Source organism: Drosophila obscura, unplaced genomic scaffold (assembly GCF_018151105.1).
Source record: "Drosophila obscura isolate BZ-5 IFL unplaced genomic scaffold, ASM1815110v1 contig_1, whole genome shotgun sequence".
NCBI lineage: Eukaryota > Metazoa > Arthropoda > Insecta > Diptera > Drosophilidae > Drosophila > Drosophila obscura.
Genome location: NW_024542679.1, coordinates 5,181,647 through 5,199,365, shown reverse-complemented (window position 1 = coordinate 5,199,365; position 17,719 = coordinate 5,181,647). Strand labels below are relative to the sequence as shown.

Sequence of the window (17,719 nt, the reverse complement as noted above, 5' to 3'; positions counted from 1 at the left end):
GTCAAAAACAAAAGTCCTTGTACTTTAGGTTTCAAAGCAGCTTGGACAACAGAAGTTTAACTTTTGAAAGGAAATCCACAAACAAGTCGTTGATATGTAGCAAATGTGTGTAGTTATCATGTGTAGATACCATGTACAAAAGGGACATTTTTTAGTACCTTCTTTGTTTAAACTATATTTGATAAGTAATAAATTAAATGGGACTCATTAAAATGAAACCGATTGTAGAAAATTGATTCATCTGTCTGATTAAATGATATTTTTGGTCTTTAAAGTCCTAACTAGTTAGTAATATTAAACCGAACATCAAAATCGAGGAATATCAAAGTGTCCGTCAGTATATTTACGGTATATTATAAAAATTCTACGGTATATTTCGGTATATATTCCGAGGGTTAGGTGGTATATTTTGTCGATAAGTCCGCGGTCACATTAACATCGAAATTTTTGCTGCGAAAGGTTGGACCGCGGATGCGTGCGTTTTCGTTAAAAACATACACACTTGTGTGCGAGCTAAAATCCGTTTAACTAAAGACTTCGTGTCGTTTAATTTAACTGTCGAGTGTGTAGGGCAAACATTTTGTGTTCGTGTGATTTTAACGCATTTATTTATCTCTGGCAAAGTGCATTTTCGGTTTAGCGGCTGCCACAAAACAACACAAGTGGACTCATAATTTCGTCATTGCGCGAGTGGTACAAATGAGAAATGCAACACTGCGGCCTGTGGAGATATACAAGGCGTTGATTAATTAAACAATATACTGCGTTTTTCGGACGGGAAATTGGCGCCAGAAATATAAGTGCAACTTGTAAACGCAATATCATTTGCACGCTGCAAGTTGCAAGTACACCTGGACACCCGGAAAAGAGCTGCCTGATATGAGAGCGAGCACAAAATGCTGCTGAAAAAGAAACGCTATATGTACGAAGAGAGAGACGGCGCTATTGACGTGCTCGTCGTCGAGCCAAGCAGCAACAACAACAAAATGGCCGATACACGCGAAGTGCGCATTGAAGAGCAATTAAAAGTGAAAATTGGTATGTAAATTAGTGCGAAATCAATGAAAAACCAATCGTTGGCATAAAAGAACGGACAGTGCATTGGCGGGCAGTGAAGTTTGGCCGCCAGCAATGATTTTACTGGGTGCAAAGTGTGAAGGAATGTGGACAGCGTCGCCCAGCAGTGTGTAGGCAGCGCTGGAATATAAATTATTAACAAAACACCAGCAAAAGCCTTGAAAGTGACAAAAGAGTGCGAAATACAATGGCAATGTTAATTGGCTTTCAATTGAGTGCAATAAAAACAAAGCTGAAATGCAGCAAACATACATTTTTGTACAGAAAATGCATTTTGTGTGCAAGAGCAGCAACGTGCTGTCCCGCTTGCTCTTGCGTGTCAATCGACAACGGTCGTTGTGTGCGTGTGTGTTTCTCTCGATTTTTCGGTGTGTGGTGTGGTGTTTTTTCGTGCAGCAAGCGACAAACTAGCATTAAAATTACATTTGTTGTTGCTGGCAGCTACTGATTCTGCTGTTGGTGGTGCTGGCAACACGATTGCTGCTACTTGCCACCCGACAATGGCTTGGCTGAATGTTACGGCATTCAGCTCGCCCCCGCCTGCCCACCGTTTGCATGCGCCCCTTTTTGTGAATGAATTTCAGTCGAGTGTCTCTCTGTGTGTTTTTCTGTGTGTGTGTGTGTGCGCGCGTTGTGTATGTGTGTAGCGCGCAGCTACACCAACACGAGATCCAGCAACAGTGTGTGGGTTTTTTCATGAATGGAATTTTCGAATTCGGTGTACTTTTCTCTTGGGTCGCTCGCTCGCTCGCTGGCGACGACCGCCTACGAACACATTGGCGAAAAACTCGGGTTTTTATGAATGATTATCATTGAGAGTCAGAGCCAGGCCAGCGCGACACCAAGCATCGATTAATGGCTCGCTCTCTCTATCTCTCTCGCGTGTATCGGTAAAAGGTCAAACTCATGAATGACAATCCCCGCACACACTCTTACTCACCATCATCATCATCTCTCTGACGCTCCTTCTCTATCACCACGCACGCTTACCTGGCGAGCGAGCGAATGAGCAAAGCACCGTTTGGGGCTTTTTGGTTGCGGTTGTTTTTTCGACTGGTTTTACATTTCCTGCTGTTGTCGTTGTTGTTCTCCCCCCCACTCCATCTTCTCCATCCGCTCTGATTTCAATTTCACACCTGCATGATAAAGGGTCACCCCATCCTATCACTCCATGCCCCATGCTCCCCATTCGTACACGCATTTGATACACATTTATTTTTACCTCTTTTTCAGCATATTTATGCCATGCCATGCCATGCCATGCCACGCCATGCAGTGCTCCTCTCTCACTCACTCGCTTACTTTGAATTTCATTTTCCACCTAAACAATTTCAATCTTCTCTCGATTCATAAGCAGCTTTTGCTACGCTTCAGCTTCTGATTCTCCCCTTTGCCCTGGCTCACTGGCACTGGCACATAAATTATATGCAAAGCTGCAACAACATTGTAGCCGCTTTTGATTTCCGTTTCCCATCGCCAGAGTTTCCTTTCTTTCATTTCGTGGCTCCCCTCCCTTTCATTCTTTCGCGTGCTGCGGTTTGGTGTGGTGTGTGTTTCTTCTTGGGCCATAAAACTCTTGCTTTTGCTTCTGTCTTTGGCTCTGTCTCTGCCTTTGGCTCCCCTTGAAAAAAGAAAAAGAATCTTCTCATCTGCTGGTGTTGGTGCTGCTGCTGTTGTTGTTGCCACTTTTTGCACGCTTCAATTGTTTTCGCATGCGCATGTGTCTCTGCCGCCTTCCCATCCCCTTTGTCGGGGTTTCAGGCGACGGTCCTCCAAGTCCGTCTTTTGTCCGTTTCCTTTGTAGACCGCATGGGTGTCTTCTGTCTTGGCAGCAGCAGCTTGGAGCAGCGCTTCTTTTGTGGTTGGCTGGCTCTGTACTTTAACCCTTCATTTTTTGTGTATGCACTCGAAATATGGCAAAATATTACGTCCCTCGATAAATTGTAACTGGAGCCAGAATCGGGCGGAAATAGGTTTTACATAGGAAATACAAGAAAAATTCCATAAAAAAAAAACTAAAAATATCAAATAACTGAAAGAAGTCACACTGTTATTTACACGATAGATTTATTGGAGTTTTCTTTAATTGAAAGTCTCTAGAAGAGGAATTTGATTTTTAGTTGGGACTGTCTGTCTCTGTATTCATTCATAATGGTTTGAAGAATGAAAGTTTTATTCATTTCCCATAATCATCTTTGATTATTGCATCATTATGGCACTTAGCTGTGTCACCTCACCTTTTTACGATCTCCAGACAGCCTCAATGCCTTTCCTCTATATCTGTCTCTCTGGCTGTATGTAGGTATATCTCTTTCCTCTTTCTGCTAAAGAGAGGTGTGTGGAGGGGGACCCTCTTCTGTGTGCCGCATACTTTTCTCAAGTTTCATATTTCCACTTCATTATGCTTTGCATGCTTAATAATAATAATAATACTTCCCCCATACACATTGTGCTCCCTCGGTTTCAATTACACAAACAACAAAGTTTCGCTTTTGTTGCTGCTGCTATTGGAAGCTTTCCATTTTGTTGCTGCTGACTGCGATTTCTATAGGAAATCACCGTCTCCTCCTTCGGGGCCGTGAGGTGACCGAAATTGGCGTAATACTTTTCCACTTAATTAAAATGTTTGGCGCATAGCCTGAATTGAATTTCGTTTTCTATGAGTGGAGCGGGCGGGCGGGCGGGCGCAGCTGCTGCATGGTAGAGAGGGTGACTCATGATCGGATTAATCATGAACCTGACTGCGCTCTCTCTCTCTCTCTCTCTCTCTCGCTCTTTCTGAATAGATGCTGGAATATCAGTGACATTTACATGACAAATGGCCAGAGAATTGGCTGACAACTTCTGTTCTTTTCTGCTCGGTTCTCCTCATCCAGCCCAGACCCAGACCACACACGCAATTGGGATTTCGTTGAACTTGAAACAAGTACAACAAACACACACACACGAGTGGCAGTGCCTTGTGGCAGAGCTCTATTTAGTTGGCACTGCTACTGCTGTTGTTGTTGTAACAAGTAGAAGTATGTTCACTTGAATACTCGCACAATGACAACAACAATAAATAGTTTAGCTAAAAAAGGTAATTAATTAAAAGCCGGTTGTGTCTTGTTCTCGTTGCCCCTGCAACCCACTCCGCTCGCAAACAAAAAACAACCAGCAAGAATAAAACTCTAAATGGAAGGAGGTCGAAGCTGTAAAGATACCCTTGAAGATAGCTCATATGGAAGTTATATAAATGATTTATACATATATACTACCCGTAGTGGCTTTGACTCTGATTAATGTTATATATCTTCTGTAAAGTTCTTTATTGTAGGTTTCGGGAAAGTTGTAGCTTCCCATCCCCCCCATCTTTGTGTGGTGTTAGGGTATCTAAACTGGTTGCAACTGAAGAACATTTCTCGTGGGTTCTCTTTGGATCTCTCTCTCTCGTTAGTTCTGTTTGGCTCTGTTTCTGTTTTCTGCTGTTGACAATTAGTGTTTTGTCTCTCTCTCAGTTAAGTAGTGGGGTTTAAATCATTTTTCTAATACATATCTTTATCCCAACAATTAAAAATGGAATATTTTCACTTGAAATTTGTCCGAAGCGAGTGAGAATGTTAATTAGGCTTAAACGCTTGGCCAAGAGGGAAACCCATTTGGATTCCCTGATACTAAGCTGATTCTATTGCCTCTTGCTCCACTGTGCCACACCACACAGAACTCTGTTTGCTGTTGGTTTTGCTCATTGCTGCCCCAGCACTTCGAAAGAACGAACAATTTTATGTAATTAGCGCATTACTAAAATACTTTTTATTCAGGTCGCCTCCGAACAGAGCAGCAACCATCAGGGTGGACAGGGGAGGAGGTGAGATGAGAGCCTGCTCTCCACAGATGGAAACGAATCGAACCGAACCGAACGGAACGGTGGCCCCCGAGACGTGGAGCAGCATTACAATCACAATGACAACGATGACGTTGATGAGGCTGCGGCTGCCTGCTGCATGCCCCTCCTCCATTCGATGATTAACATTTGTCTCTCTCTCTGTCTTTGGGCTTTCCACACAATGAGGCAGGCAGCAGCAGCAGCATGTTATACATTTTTCCTGGCTCTGTTTTTCCCCCCGTCTTTGACGTTTTTTCCTCTTTTATGACTTAACGCTTGACCTCTTCGCATTTTACTTTGATGTTGTTGACTTCGGCTGGGGTCAGAGGCACATCTAAAAAACCCCATGGTAGTAGCTAGGGCCCCCATCCAAGGCTCTGTTGAACTTCACGCTGTGTGTGTGTGTCTTGTCTCTGTGTGGCTTAGCTCTTGTGCGGCTCATGTAATTTGTAATTAAAAGTAATTCTCATTTTATTTCACTCTTTTTGAGGCTGTTATTAATTTTGTAGCCATTATTTGTGTGCGCTTCGCTGGCCAGCCGGCCCTGTGCTGGTACCTGTGCTGTGCCCCGTGTGTTCCCACCTCAAGTGTCGTTTCTTTTTACAGCGGAAATGTCACGGGGGCCAACAGAATATGTTTTAATGTTGGAGACACGTTTTTAATGGGTCTTCTCTCTCTCTCTCTCTCTCTCTCTCTGTCTCTTACACAATAAGGGATCATTTGTTGTCGAGTGCTTAGATGCGCCTCAAGCTGTGGTTAAGCGACCTTCTCAACCATTCGATAATGTTTCTGTTTACCCGAGAGAAATCCTAGGCAAATAGTTATCACAACCTCAAGCGTTTCTCATCTGATATTCTGTCCCAAGTGGGTGGGTGGATCGCTAATCAGATGATATATTTCTCATGTATGAGCAGGAAACATCTCTCGGAACAGAATCTATGGTTTTTTGCTGTCCATCAAGTCTCTTGACACTGACGCCATGCGACTTTTCCAGCGGGCGCATGCCCACAAAAGTTCTGTGGGCGTTTTTTTTTTTACAAAAGTTTATTTATTGTTATTATATTTTTATTGTACAGAGTCAGGCAACAGTTTTTTTCTGTTGTTTAGTTTTTGTGGCGTGACTGGTCTGGTCTCTAATGAGCAGCGTTTGTCGTGGCTGTTGTAGCCATTGCCACAGTTAATAGGCGGTGCGGCTCGATTTGGTCATATCAAAATGGAAGTCGTGTGTTGTGTGTGTCGAGGGGTTCGAGTGGTGATGTGCCTAGAATTGGGCAATTGAAGGTTAATAGTGCCAAAAATACAGGCGAAAGCTATCTGCCCCTGTGCCACATTGAAACAGGGGCTATCCACTCCAAAGAGTTATCTTTAATATATAATATATATAAATCGTAAAGAAAGGCAATGATTTCACTCAAATATATAGCCTGGCAACAGTTTTTCCAAACAGAAGAATGACACAGCACCCAGAACCAGCATCAGGGAGGAAGAGGAAATGGAAAAGAGTTATTACTCATCCTGGACATTGATATGGACAATATATCAATATATATAGATACTCTGTGCATATATAGTAAATGCGTATACAATTTACACTTGTATACAGCGAAAATTGTTAATAAACAAAGTGCCGATCGCAGCGGATCGATGACGTTGATGAAAAAGGCAATAAACATGATGCCCTCTACAATCCGCAGAGCAGAAGCCAAACAAAGTCGGCCACAAGTCCAGAGTGGTGGGGTATGGGGGATGCAGAGATGGGAGGGGTGGGTAGGTAGGGTAGGAGGATGATCATGAGAAACGTAATCAGACCGGAAATCGATCAGCACGTACAGATAGAGAAGAGCTAACACAGCCACAGCAAAACAGATACAGATACAAATACAGACACAGATTAAAGAGGAATGGGGAAAATCCAAAGGAGAGAAGAGGCTGCCCTGCCCTGCCAAACGAGTTTCTCGATCTACTGCTCCTCCACAAATCAACTGAATAAAATGAAGCAAATTATTAACACAACAAAAATAGAAGGAGAAGTGTCTGGGCCAGAATAGTTAGGGATTGCCTGAACCTGTTTGCCAGTAACTTGGCTAATTGCCACACAATCTTATAGGCCCTTTATCCGAAACGAAACGAGCCGAAACGAAACGAAAAGAAGCCAAAACGGAAAAGGAAGTTCCACTTACAGGGATAATAAAAGTTATGGAAAGGAAGTGCAACACAAAAAGTAGGAGTGGACCTATCGTTGGGTCCAAGGGTTTTTCCCACCTTTTCTTCGCTCTCTCGTGTGTGTGAATGTGTGTGTGTTGTTCTACCAAGTGCAAACAATCATTTTTAGCTACAGGAAGCTGACGTTTAAACAAAAAGCCTACAGATACACTCAGTACAGCGATAGAGATACGAGAGAAAGAGAGAGAGGGTGAGGGAGATCCCAGAACTGGATCCGGCCCTGCCTGTCTCTGTCTCTGCCTCTGTGTAAATCTCTCATCCGCTGACGGAGCAGCAGCAGCAGCAAAAAAATATACAAGAATTTATCTCTATTTCCGTTCCTTTGCATAAATGTCTGGTGCCTGGTTTTTGTTTCATTTGCTTTTTTAGAATTTATTACACACTACACTCCTCCCCATGCCCCATGCCTGCGCTCCGCACTCGGTTTTCCTCTGCCTCTGGCGGCCCACAGAACTTCCTTCTTTACTCTTCTGGATACCCTTTCCTGAGTGGTGGGCGGGTATTATGAGACGGAAGAACCAATTTGCGATGCATTTAGCAAGTAATTCTGCATGGGTATTCCTCTAGTCGGTGCTCGCTTTTGCGTTGCTCTTGGAGTAATCGCCTCATTAATTCGCGCGCCTTTCATGCTGCACTGGAATCAATTTGCATATTGTGCAGAAAAGCAGAAAAAAAGGCAGCGAGAGGAAGGAAGGCGAACGGAATAAAAACGAAATCTACTTACAGAGTCTTTAAATTTAATTTTGTGTCTGCGGAGAAGGAAATCATGAAAATTTCAGACATTTAATGAGAGTTTGCCCCCCTCCCACCCAATCTCCTCTATCCCTGCAGCGGGAAGTCAATGATGGGCGTGGAAATGAGATCGTGTGGTAATTTTCACTCCAAAACCTGACATTGAGGTCTCTACATCCCCCACTGGCAAATGTCAATGTTTTGAGGGGGAAGGAAAAACCAATTTGTTGGCGGCGCTCCCTTTAGAAGTTTTCGTCGTGGCATGTGGCATGAAGGATGATGGTTCTATTTCGGTCATATCTCGCTGAAAACGCTGAAAGAAATATGCCTCATGTGTGTGTTGGCGCGTTGTTGGTTCGGGGATATACATACATATTGTATGTGGACATCATAGATCATTTATAGATCTGGTTAATTATTGCTGGGATCTCCATCCACCCAACCATATGCATTAGCTGCAAATGGATCTTTCTTGTTGCTTCAGCAAAGTAAACATATCCAAAGATTCTATATTTTGATATTAGATTGTATTTCATTTTTATAGCAAATGAAGAAATTCCGAAAATCTTGAACTTAAGTCTGGCTGAACTTCCGCTTGGTTTTACGAGTACGAGTACGAGCACGGCATGCATAATACCCAATCTCGATCTCTGGAGAGGGGTTCACTGCGCTCTCTTTCCCCTTATCGTGTGTGGTGTGGTTTGTGTCTGGAATATGTAATAAGATATGGTATGATTTATTTCACAATGCATTTGAAGGTCGTCGTATGTGTACAGTATATATCGTACGAGCTGGAAGGCAGTTTTCCCGAGAATCTTCTTCATTCACGATTGCACATGAAGAATGTGCAGAAGTTTCGCCATTCCTCTGGGGGTTCTCCGCATGACGGCTCTCTTGGGGCCCCCCACCCCTTCAGGGCACATTTGCAATTCTTGCCGCTTATCTCGAAACAGTTATCTGTTTCTACCCGTCTCTTTCGCTCCTCCATTCTGTTCCGGTGCCGTGAGTAAGCGGAAACTACTACGAATGAATGGAGAAAATCTATAGAAATTCCATGATTATATCATTAAATTTAGAAAACTTTGTTGGTGGCTGCCCGATTTGCATGGCCTAAACCGAAACCAAAAACCAAATGAATAAAAGGAATGACGAAAAAAAACAAAATAAATACATATACGAAAATTCCATTGAGGCGCGCAGAGTGTCGGCAGCCGCGGCCAATGACAAGGCAAAGCCAGCCATAAAAAAAAAACAACACATAAATAAATTATAAACGTCACAGAAACGTACGAGCAAAATTTCAACACTGGTATTCCCCAACCCCCCTAAAGCACCCGCACTCCTCCCTCTGACCACCCCCTGGTCGCTTTGAAAGCATCACAGTCGAGCGCGCTACTACGCAAAGTCAACGCTGGCGCCGGCAATGACTGCTACGTTGATTTCATGAATGAAATTTACTGTTGCTTTTTCAGCTACACACACCGCATGGTCAAAGAGAAAAAGAGACAGCCAAAAAGTGTAGAGAGTTTGTTGTGAGAGGACGAAGAAGCAGCGGCAGCAGCAGAGGTTGGAGAAATTGGGTGGTTGAGAAAGGAACGTAAGAGGGAGAGAAAGAGAGAGAGAGAGAGACTTGAGCAAAAGACACTTTTGATTTTTGTCATTTGCCCATCCGCTCCCAGCCCCCCCTCACCATCCTGTTTGTGTGTGTGTGTGTGTGTGTGTGTTTTGGCATATAAAATGTGCTTTTATTTCTCTTCTCTACCATCTGCTGCTGCCTTTGCCGCCTCTTCTTGTGTTTGTACGCTTTTTCATTCATTCATAAAAGAAGGAGAAAAATAAGTAGACAACGGAAGGCGACGGAAGACGACGACGACGACGACGACGAATGAATGTCTTTGTTATCAAGCAAAAGTTGTTGCTGTCGCGCAGAGTGAGAGTGAGTGAGAGAGAGAGAGAGAGAGAGAGCGACGGCTGGTGTCTGCGATTGTAAAAAGTGCCGTTGTTTTTGCTAAACACAAATACACACTGCCAGCAAATACATATAACCCCCATTGATAGGCATGGCTGATAGCAAGAGGGCTGCTCACCTATGTAGCTAGGCCTCCCCTTCACCCCACAACCCACAGCACGGCAGCTGTGTCAATAGCTCCTAGGAGTGTAAGGGAGGGTAATGGAGGCCATTCAGCAACGTTTTCTCAATGAAAAATAAATAAATATAAATGAAGCTACGTATTAAGCGAGCAAATCAGAAATTTGCGCATTGCCTGCCGCCTTGTCTAGCACGCATGCCACACACACACACACACACGCACATACCTCAACAGTTACAAACTTAAGAGCAGACGCAGTAGAGGTCAAAAGTATATGAGCTTATCTATGTACATATAAGATCTCTTTGGGTTTCGATATTCCTCTTACTCTAGCCATTATTTTACCTCCTTTGATTATGTATGTTTGTATGTCTTGCCCTACCCCCTATTACCGTTGAAAGCACTAGTATCTTGACCGCTGCTGTGCGTACTTGTGTACTTACTATATTTCCGCTTGACTGCCGCTAATTTCTTTCATTGAGCAACCGTTTGCTTGCCTTGTGGTTCGGCTGCGCTGGGCTTGGGCTGGTCTGGTCTGGTCCGGTGCCTTTGCCCCCCTCTGACGATTGCCGCACAGCACAGACCCCCCCTCGCTTCACCCCTTTTTGACGAGTGCTTATCAAGGCTGATGTTATTATTAACGTTTATAGCTCTCTCTCTCTATCTGTCGCTCTTTGCGAGCCTATATATTTCAACGTCTGCTCTCTCTGGCACTCTGGTAGGTCTAAACAAGCGCCAGGTGCCCCCCTTTCTGTGTCCTTGTTGTTGTTTCCAAAGTCAAAGCTTCACAGATGGAAAGCATTCGTTGCACGCACAGGAAGTCACGTTTGCCGCTGCAATCCGTTTTCGGAAATCAAAAGAGACCGCTAAAAAATGGTGGAGTGAATAATTTACAGAGATATTAGCAGGAGAGTCGGGCAGGTGTCAAGGCCAAGAGATAAGAAATACAATATATGTGGTAGAAATCATTGGGAAATTACCTTTTATTAATTTATTAATCTATAAATTTGTTTCTCATTCTTCCATTTGCAGGCGAGGCAAAGAATCTGAGCAGTCGCAATGCGGCCAACACAAGCTGCAGCACACAGGGCACACGGGATGTCTATTGCACAATTGCCCTCGATCAGGAGGAGATATGCCGCACACCCACCATCGAGCGAACACTGGCCCCGTTCTACGGGGAGGAGCATCAGTTTAAGATTCCGCGCCGCTTCCGCCACCTGTCCATCTATGTGTGGGATCGGGACATGAAGCAGGACAAGCCGATCGGCAAGATTGCGATAAAGCGCGAGGAGTTGCACATGTACAATCACAAGGACCATTGGTTCACGCTGCGGCCCGTCGACGCGGACTCGGAGGTGCAGGGCATGGCCAATATCGAGGTGGCCTTCGAGGAGCATCCGCAGCTGCTGCTGACCGAGACCATATCGGAGGTGGCCCAGAACACACACTCCTCCAACAACCACCACCACCACCAGCATCACACACACACACACAGTCGCCAGCATCAGCAGCAGCGCGCCCACCAGAACGACTACAAGGAGAACAGCGAATTGAGCAATATCCAGAGGGCGTCAGCAGCAGGATCGGGTGGCGGAACTGGCGGACACTCGGCCGGCATGACACTCAAGAGTCGTGCAGCGGGCCTCTTCGGACACGTGCACCATCCCCAGCAGCAACAGCAGCAGCAGCAGCATGCACAGCCCCAGCAGGTGTCCAGCACCAACTCCTCGACAGACCAGTTGGCCAACTGGAAGAATGCGCACGCGAGAAACGTACGCGTGGCGATCCGAGTGCCCGCCTGCGTGGATTTGGCCAAGAAGCAGGGCACCTGCGACCCTTTCGTCATCTGCACCGCCCACTACAGCAACAAGCATCAGATTACGCGGCGGACAAAGCAGCGCAAGAAAACCGTCGATCCGGAATTCGACGAGGTGATGTACTTTGATCTTTACATCGACGCGGAGGCCGGCGGCAACACGGCCACCACGGGCAGCAACAAATCCTCCGGCTCCCTGGAATCATCGGCGAACAAGGCATATGCCATCTATCCCTTGGGGGGAGCCGATCTCGTGGAGATTGTGGTCAGCCTGTGGCACGATGCCCACGGTGCGATGGCCGACAAGGTGTTCCTCGGCGAAGTGCGACTCCCCATGCTCAACAAGCAGGAGCAGGCGGCAGTGCAGGCGGCAGCCTGGTACTACCTTCAGCCCCGCTCCCTGTCCAACAGCAGTCGTTCGCTGAACACGACGCCGCGTTCCTGTGCCACGCCGCCCGGCACGAGGCTCAGTGTGGACTCCACAATTGGCTCGCTGCGTCTGAATCTGAACTACACCGCCGATCACGTATTCCCGCTGGCCACCTACGACGATTTGCTGAACCTGCTGCTCGAGTCGGTCGACCAGCGGCCGATCACCGTCTCCGCTGTGTCCATTCTGGGCGAGCTGGTCTCCGGCAAGACGGAGGTGGCTCAGCCCCTGGTCCGCCTCTTCACGCACACCGAACGCATTGCGCCGATCATCAAGGCCCTGGCCGATCACGAAATATCGAATCTGACCGATCCCACCACCATCTTCCGTGGCAACACGCTCGTCTCCAAGATGATGGACGAGGCCATGCGGCTGTCGGGGCTGCACTATCTGCATCAGACGCTGCGGCCCGTCCTCTCCCAAATCGTGGCCGAGAAGAAACCCTGCGAGATCGATCCCAGCAAGGTGAAGGATCGCTCGGCCGTCGACACCAATCTGCACAATCTGAAAGAATATGTGGAGCGGGTGTTCCAGGCGATCACCAAGAGCGCCGACCGCTGTCCGAAGGTGCTGTGCCAGATCTTTCACGATCTGCGCGAGTGTGCGGGCAAGCACTTTCCCAGTAATCGCGAGGTGCGCTACTCTGTGGTTTCCGGCTTCATATTCCTGCGATTCTTTGCTCCGGCCATACTGGGACCCAAACTCTTTGATCTGACCACCGAACGACTGGTAAGTGCGATGACGCCAAAGCCCAAACGAATCTCTTTTTGATCTCTCCTTTGGCTGCTCTCTCCAGGATGCCCAAACGAATCGCACGCTGACGCTCATCTCCAAGACGATACAATCGCTGGGGAATCTCGTCAGTTCGCGGTCGTCGCAGCAGCCATGCAAGGAAGAGTACACCGGTGAGCTGTACAAGAAGTTCTGCACGGAGCAGCATGTGGATGCCGTCAAGCACTTCCTGGAGGTGATCTCAACGCCCAGCCAGTCGGCCAGCAGTAGCGGCATCCATCCGGCGGCCTCGGCGGCGCCACTAGAACCAGTATTACTTAAAGAGGGGTAGGTCTGCCATTGATTAATGATTAGTAAATTGTAATGGTATTTAATTGGTGGAATGATGCCCCCTCCCCCGCCCCCCTACTATGCAATACCCTCTAGCCCACCTGATCTATATACCCTCTATGTATACTTTGTTGGCATATCCCACCCCAAAGAACATTTGGTTACGCTTCGTTTTATTCTAATACCAAAACTTTCTTTGTCTTTCTCTTCTTTTCCGCGCGCTGCTTTTACCACAAACAAAAAACCAAAACAAACAAAATATATATATTTATATACTTACGTATAAAATAATAAATCAAATTAAAAAAAAAAAAAAAACAAATCCACAAACATCACGCCCACACAACCACCAACAAATTTCCCATCACCAAAACACACACACACAAACACACTCACACACACACACACATTACATGTATTACATATACTAACGTCTAGCGAGGGGTAAGAGAAATTGTGCTTTTCATTTATTAATTATATTATTAGCTTTTATTTTATTTATTTTTTTATATAGTTTTGAATTTTTTGTTTGGTGCTTTTGGAAGAATTACATCGACGGAAAGCGCGAATATTGGCGACATTTACTAAGATTTTGTTCTCTCTCTCTCTCTTTTTTCTCTTTTGTGTGTTCTCTTTTACCTTGTTCTTGTTGTGGCCAAACAGCATGATGACCAAATATCCAACCAGCAGCAAACGCTGGTCGGTGGGACGGCAGTCCACGCAGCGCTACTTTCGCCTGACCACGCACACGCTCAGCTATGCCAAGTCGAAGGGCAAACAACCCATCTGTGATATACCGCTCCAGGAGATCGGCAGCGTTGAGAAATTGAAAGACAAAAGCTTCAAAATGCAAAATTGCTTTAAGGTGAGTACCGAGCATCCCCAAGCAGTCCCGTCCCCGCGTGGCCTTACCTCTCATGCAATATGCCTTGGACAGACCATAGGAGTCACCTTCGGATACGGATTCGATATTTGCATGCTGCAGCAGCAATGCATATACTCTGTCCTTTACCGGAAACTGGCGATCGACCACGCCATGCGTTATAAATAGGCAACAGCGCAGCGTCAGAGCTGCTGCCCACACACACACACACCTCCGCGCACTTCCGTTCCAGCTGGATGTGTGGGCGGTTGCAGTTGCTCTTGTCATTGCCTGGTGCAGGCTGGCTGGCTTGCAAATTCAGGTAGAATTAAAAATTAAATAGAATAAAAAAAAGAAAACCTTAACGGAAGAAAAAGAAGATTGAAGAGAAACTTTCACTAATCACTCAAATGGTAGTTCGCTGGCGGCGACAGAGTCTGTGCGGTGGTGCGCGCAAGAAAATGACAAGTTGCGGCAATTAAAAATAATTAGCATTATTATGCAGATGAGTTGGCAGTCGCAAGTTGGCTTGCGTATCTCCCATTGTTATTGTTGGAGTTACTCTTATTGTTTTTGCGCGATAATAAAACAAAAAGGGAAATTTCAAAACTTAGAAATCTGCAGAAGACGCAGCAGAGAACCGAACCCATCAGCCCACAAGTACACTCGTACTTTTGTCTCGGCCGTGTGAATTGTGTGAGTCTCGTCTCAGCGGGAGATTTCCCCCAAGTGCGATTGTCTTGCAACAGAATTTATGTTAATTGTTAATTACGGCGTGTCTAAAGTTTTACTTTCCTCTGCTTTGATCCCACACAGATCGTGCACAAAGATCGCTCGCTTATCGTACAAACGACAAACTGCGTGGAGGAGCGCGAGTGGTTCGACCTGCTGCACAAGATCTGCCTGATGAACTCCATCCGCATGCAGTACTTCCACCCGTCGGCCTTCGTCAGCGGCTTCTACAGCTGCTGCGGGCGCTCCGACGAGAACACGCCCGGCTGCAAGAACGTCTCGGACAAGGAGATGGACTACTTTCAGATGGATCTGGTCACCGCGTTGGATCCGCCCCTCGATCTGCAGCGCATTCACACGCTCATCATGTCCAACATGAGTATGCTCGACTCGCTGTTGGATCCGCTGACCTACCACCAGCACCTGCCGCAACAGCAGCTGCCTCAGCACAATCCCCTGGTCCCGCTGGCCACAAGCCTGCAGCAGCAATCGCCGCAGGCCTTTGCCGAGTTCAAGCGCACCATCGAGAAGCTGCGCGAGAAGGCCTACGCCATCGACAGGGACCACCGCGACTACAAACAAGGCATCACGCGGCAACTCAAGTACGGCAGCAGACAGGCACCGATCGGCGACGACAACTACTGGCACATGATGCGAGCCGCCGGCCAGCTGAATCAGCAACACCTCCAGCAGCAGCAGCACCACCTACAGCAACAGTTCCAGCCCGTGCTACCACAGATGCAGAACGTGCGGGCCTATCCCTACCAGACATCCACTACGAGCAACAGCAACATGAACGCCTACTATCTGCACAACCTCCAGCACCAGCAGCAGCGACTGCAGTTCCACCACCAGCAACAGCAGCAGCAACAACAGCTCCAACAGCAGCAGCAGCTCCAGCCGCTGCGCAGCCACCAGTTGCAGCGCCACAATAATAACAACAACAACAACAACTGCGGCAATGCGTCATCCTCGAGTCCCTCATCGACGGCATCGAGTGTGGTGGCCGCGCCCAGCACCTCTTCGGCGCAGGCGGCGAATTTGCTACATAAGCCGGCCCCAACGATCTATTAGCGTTCAAGACCGTGCGTATTCGCCCTGCCTCGAGCGATCATCCTGACACGATGAGGAATACGCATAGTCGCAGACACACAGGCAGATGCTAGCGTGCTGCTGTATAAAAACAGTTTTATGTGCTAATTTAAATGATTTTTTTTAATATAATTTTTACGAGTGTAAAATGTAAAAGTCTAGACTTAGGTTTTTTAATTAACAGATTTTTATACACAAGATTTTTACGGAACCCCCCAGCCTATACCAGCAGCAGAAAGCAGAAACCCAACCCAAAACAGAAAGCGAAATCTAAATATATATAAGCCTATTTATTTTTTGTATGTGCTAACATTATTTATACACAAACAAAAGCACACAGAAATGTGGAAGGCGGAGGAGGATCCAAATCCAAGTCCAAGCCCACAGGAAAGGAAGAGAACAACTGAAAACTGATAACTATTTAAGTTTAAGCTACTAAAAACCGAAATCCGAAAATTGCTAAGAATTTTAAAACCCTTCGCACTAAGCGGAATACGAAATATATATAAATAGTTATGTACGCATAGGGGATATATCCATACAAAACAAAAATAACACAAGTAGCGAAATGAAATGTTGTATATAGCCCATACATACATATGTATATCTCTCTGTATGTATGTACGATTTATTAATAATATTAACTACTGTAACTACAGTTGTGTGTTAGGCGTAGCGAAAATTTCTAAAACTAGACCCTAAAAAAAACTAAAAATAAGAGAGAGGATTGCAAAAAGCAAATAATTCTAACAAAATGTGAACGCTATATACAAAAAAGAAAAGAAGAAACACATACATCTACATGTATACTACTTTATATAACTGTCATACAGCTAATGTTATACACGATATATGTATGTATTCGAACAATTCTAGAATACAAACAAAAAGCATTGTTAAGAACAAATTTACTTCCATTTTACATAAAAAAACAAAACAAAATTACACACACACATGCATACATACATACACACATAAACATATATATTGATATATTTATTAAATGCATTTAATTTCATGTTAAATTTAAAGAAAACAAACAAACAAAAACGAAAAGAGAAAAGTAATTTGGGTTAGCTTCGACTTACTTCCACCGATATGTTTCCAAAGCTCTTCCAATATATAACATTACACACATTTTATAGTTTACGTTTAAATAATAATTTTATCGTACTTTATTTTGCCATATTTAGTTGATTGCATTACAAAGTGTCTTCCCTCTGCCGCCGCGTTTATTCTTATTGCCTTTTGTTGATGCATTCCAATGATTTGTGCATTTCTAATTAATTATTTCTAACACCATCTGCATGATATATACATGATGTAAATACGAGCTGAGAGACGAAACTATGAATATTATTATTTTTCTGTTGCTATGAATTTAATTTGTTTGCCGTTTCCAGTTTCGATTCACTTGCTAATTTCGATTGCATTTTTAAGAGAACATTATTTTTAGTATAATTTTACCATGCCTAGATCCTAAGTTGTTGGTACAAAGAATCGAGAATATACATTACATATACACACACAGAACTAGAGATATGTTTTCTAGCGTAAAAAAAATAAAGCGTATCGCCAATGGATTATTATTTTGTTTCATTTCAGTTATTTTTTCAGTTTGTATTTCCTTCCACTTAGTACCTCAATTCTTGTGCTTTAGGTATATCTGTCGGATAATGTTGTGATATCGTATGATATGATTGAGTGTGTTTGGATATGTGTGTGTTGGTTGGTT

At 45.1% G+C, this 17,719-nt stretch overlaps 1 protein-coding gene across 2 annotated transcripts; it reads left to right on the top strand.

Annotated features, from left to right (window-relative positions):
• Positions 1–448: 448 nt before the first annotated feature.
• Positions 449–16,233, top strand: LOC111068523 (GTPase-activating protein). Of its 2 annotated transcripts, XM_022358026.2 has the most exons (6): positions 449–1,038; positions 11,020–12,965; positions 13,033–13,295; positions 13,737–13,742; positions 13,962–14,163; positions 14,977–16,233. In XM_022358026.2, exons 1-6 carry the CDS (start codon positions 897–899, stop codon positions 15,964–15,966), a joined length of 3,549 nt encoding a protein of 1,182 aa, XP_022213718.2. In that variant the 5' UTR covers positions 449–896; the 3' UTR covers positions 15,967–16,233. The 2 variants fall into 2 exon arrangements, with proteins under 2 accessions (XP_022213718.2, XP_022213719.2); XM_022358027.2 differs by lacking the exon at positions 13,737–13,742.
• Positions 16,234–17,719: the final 1,486 nt, after the last annotated feature.

Excerpts from the sequence above, each read along its gene's own strand:
- LOC111068523 (XM_022358026.2), top strand. The coding sequence starts at position 897 with ATGCTGCTGAAAAAGAAACGCTATATGTACGAAGAGAGAGACGGCGCT. Across the intron at positions 12,966-13,032 it reads ATCTGACCACCGAACGACTG|GATGCCCAAACGAATCGCAC; the intron begins GTAAGTGCGATG and ends TGCTCTCTCCAG. Across the intron at positions 14,164-14,976 it reads AAATGCAAAATTGCTTTAAG|ATCGTGCACAAAGATCGCTC; the intron begins GTGAGTACCGAG and ends GATCCCACACAG.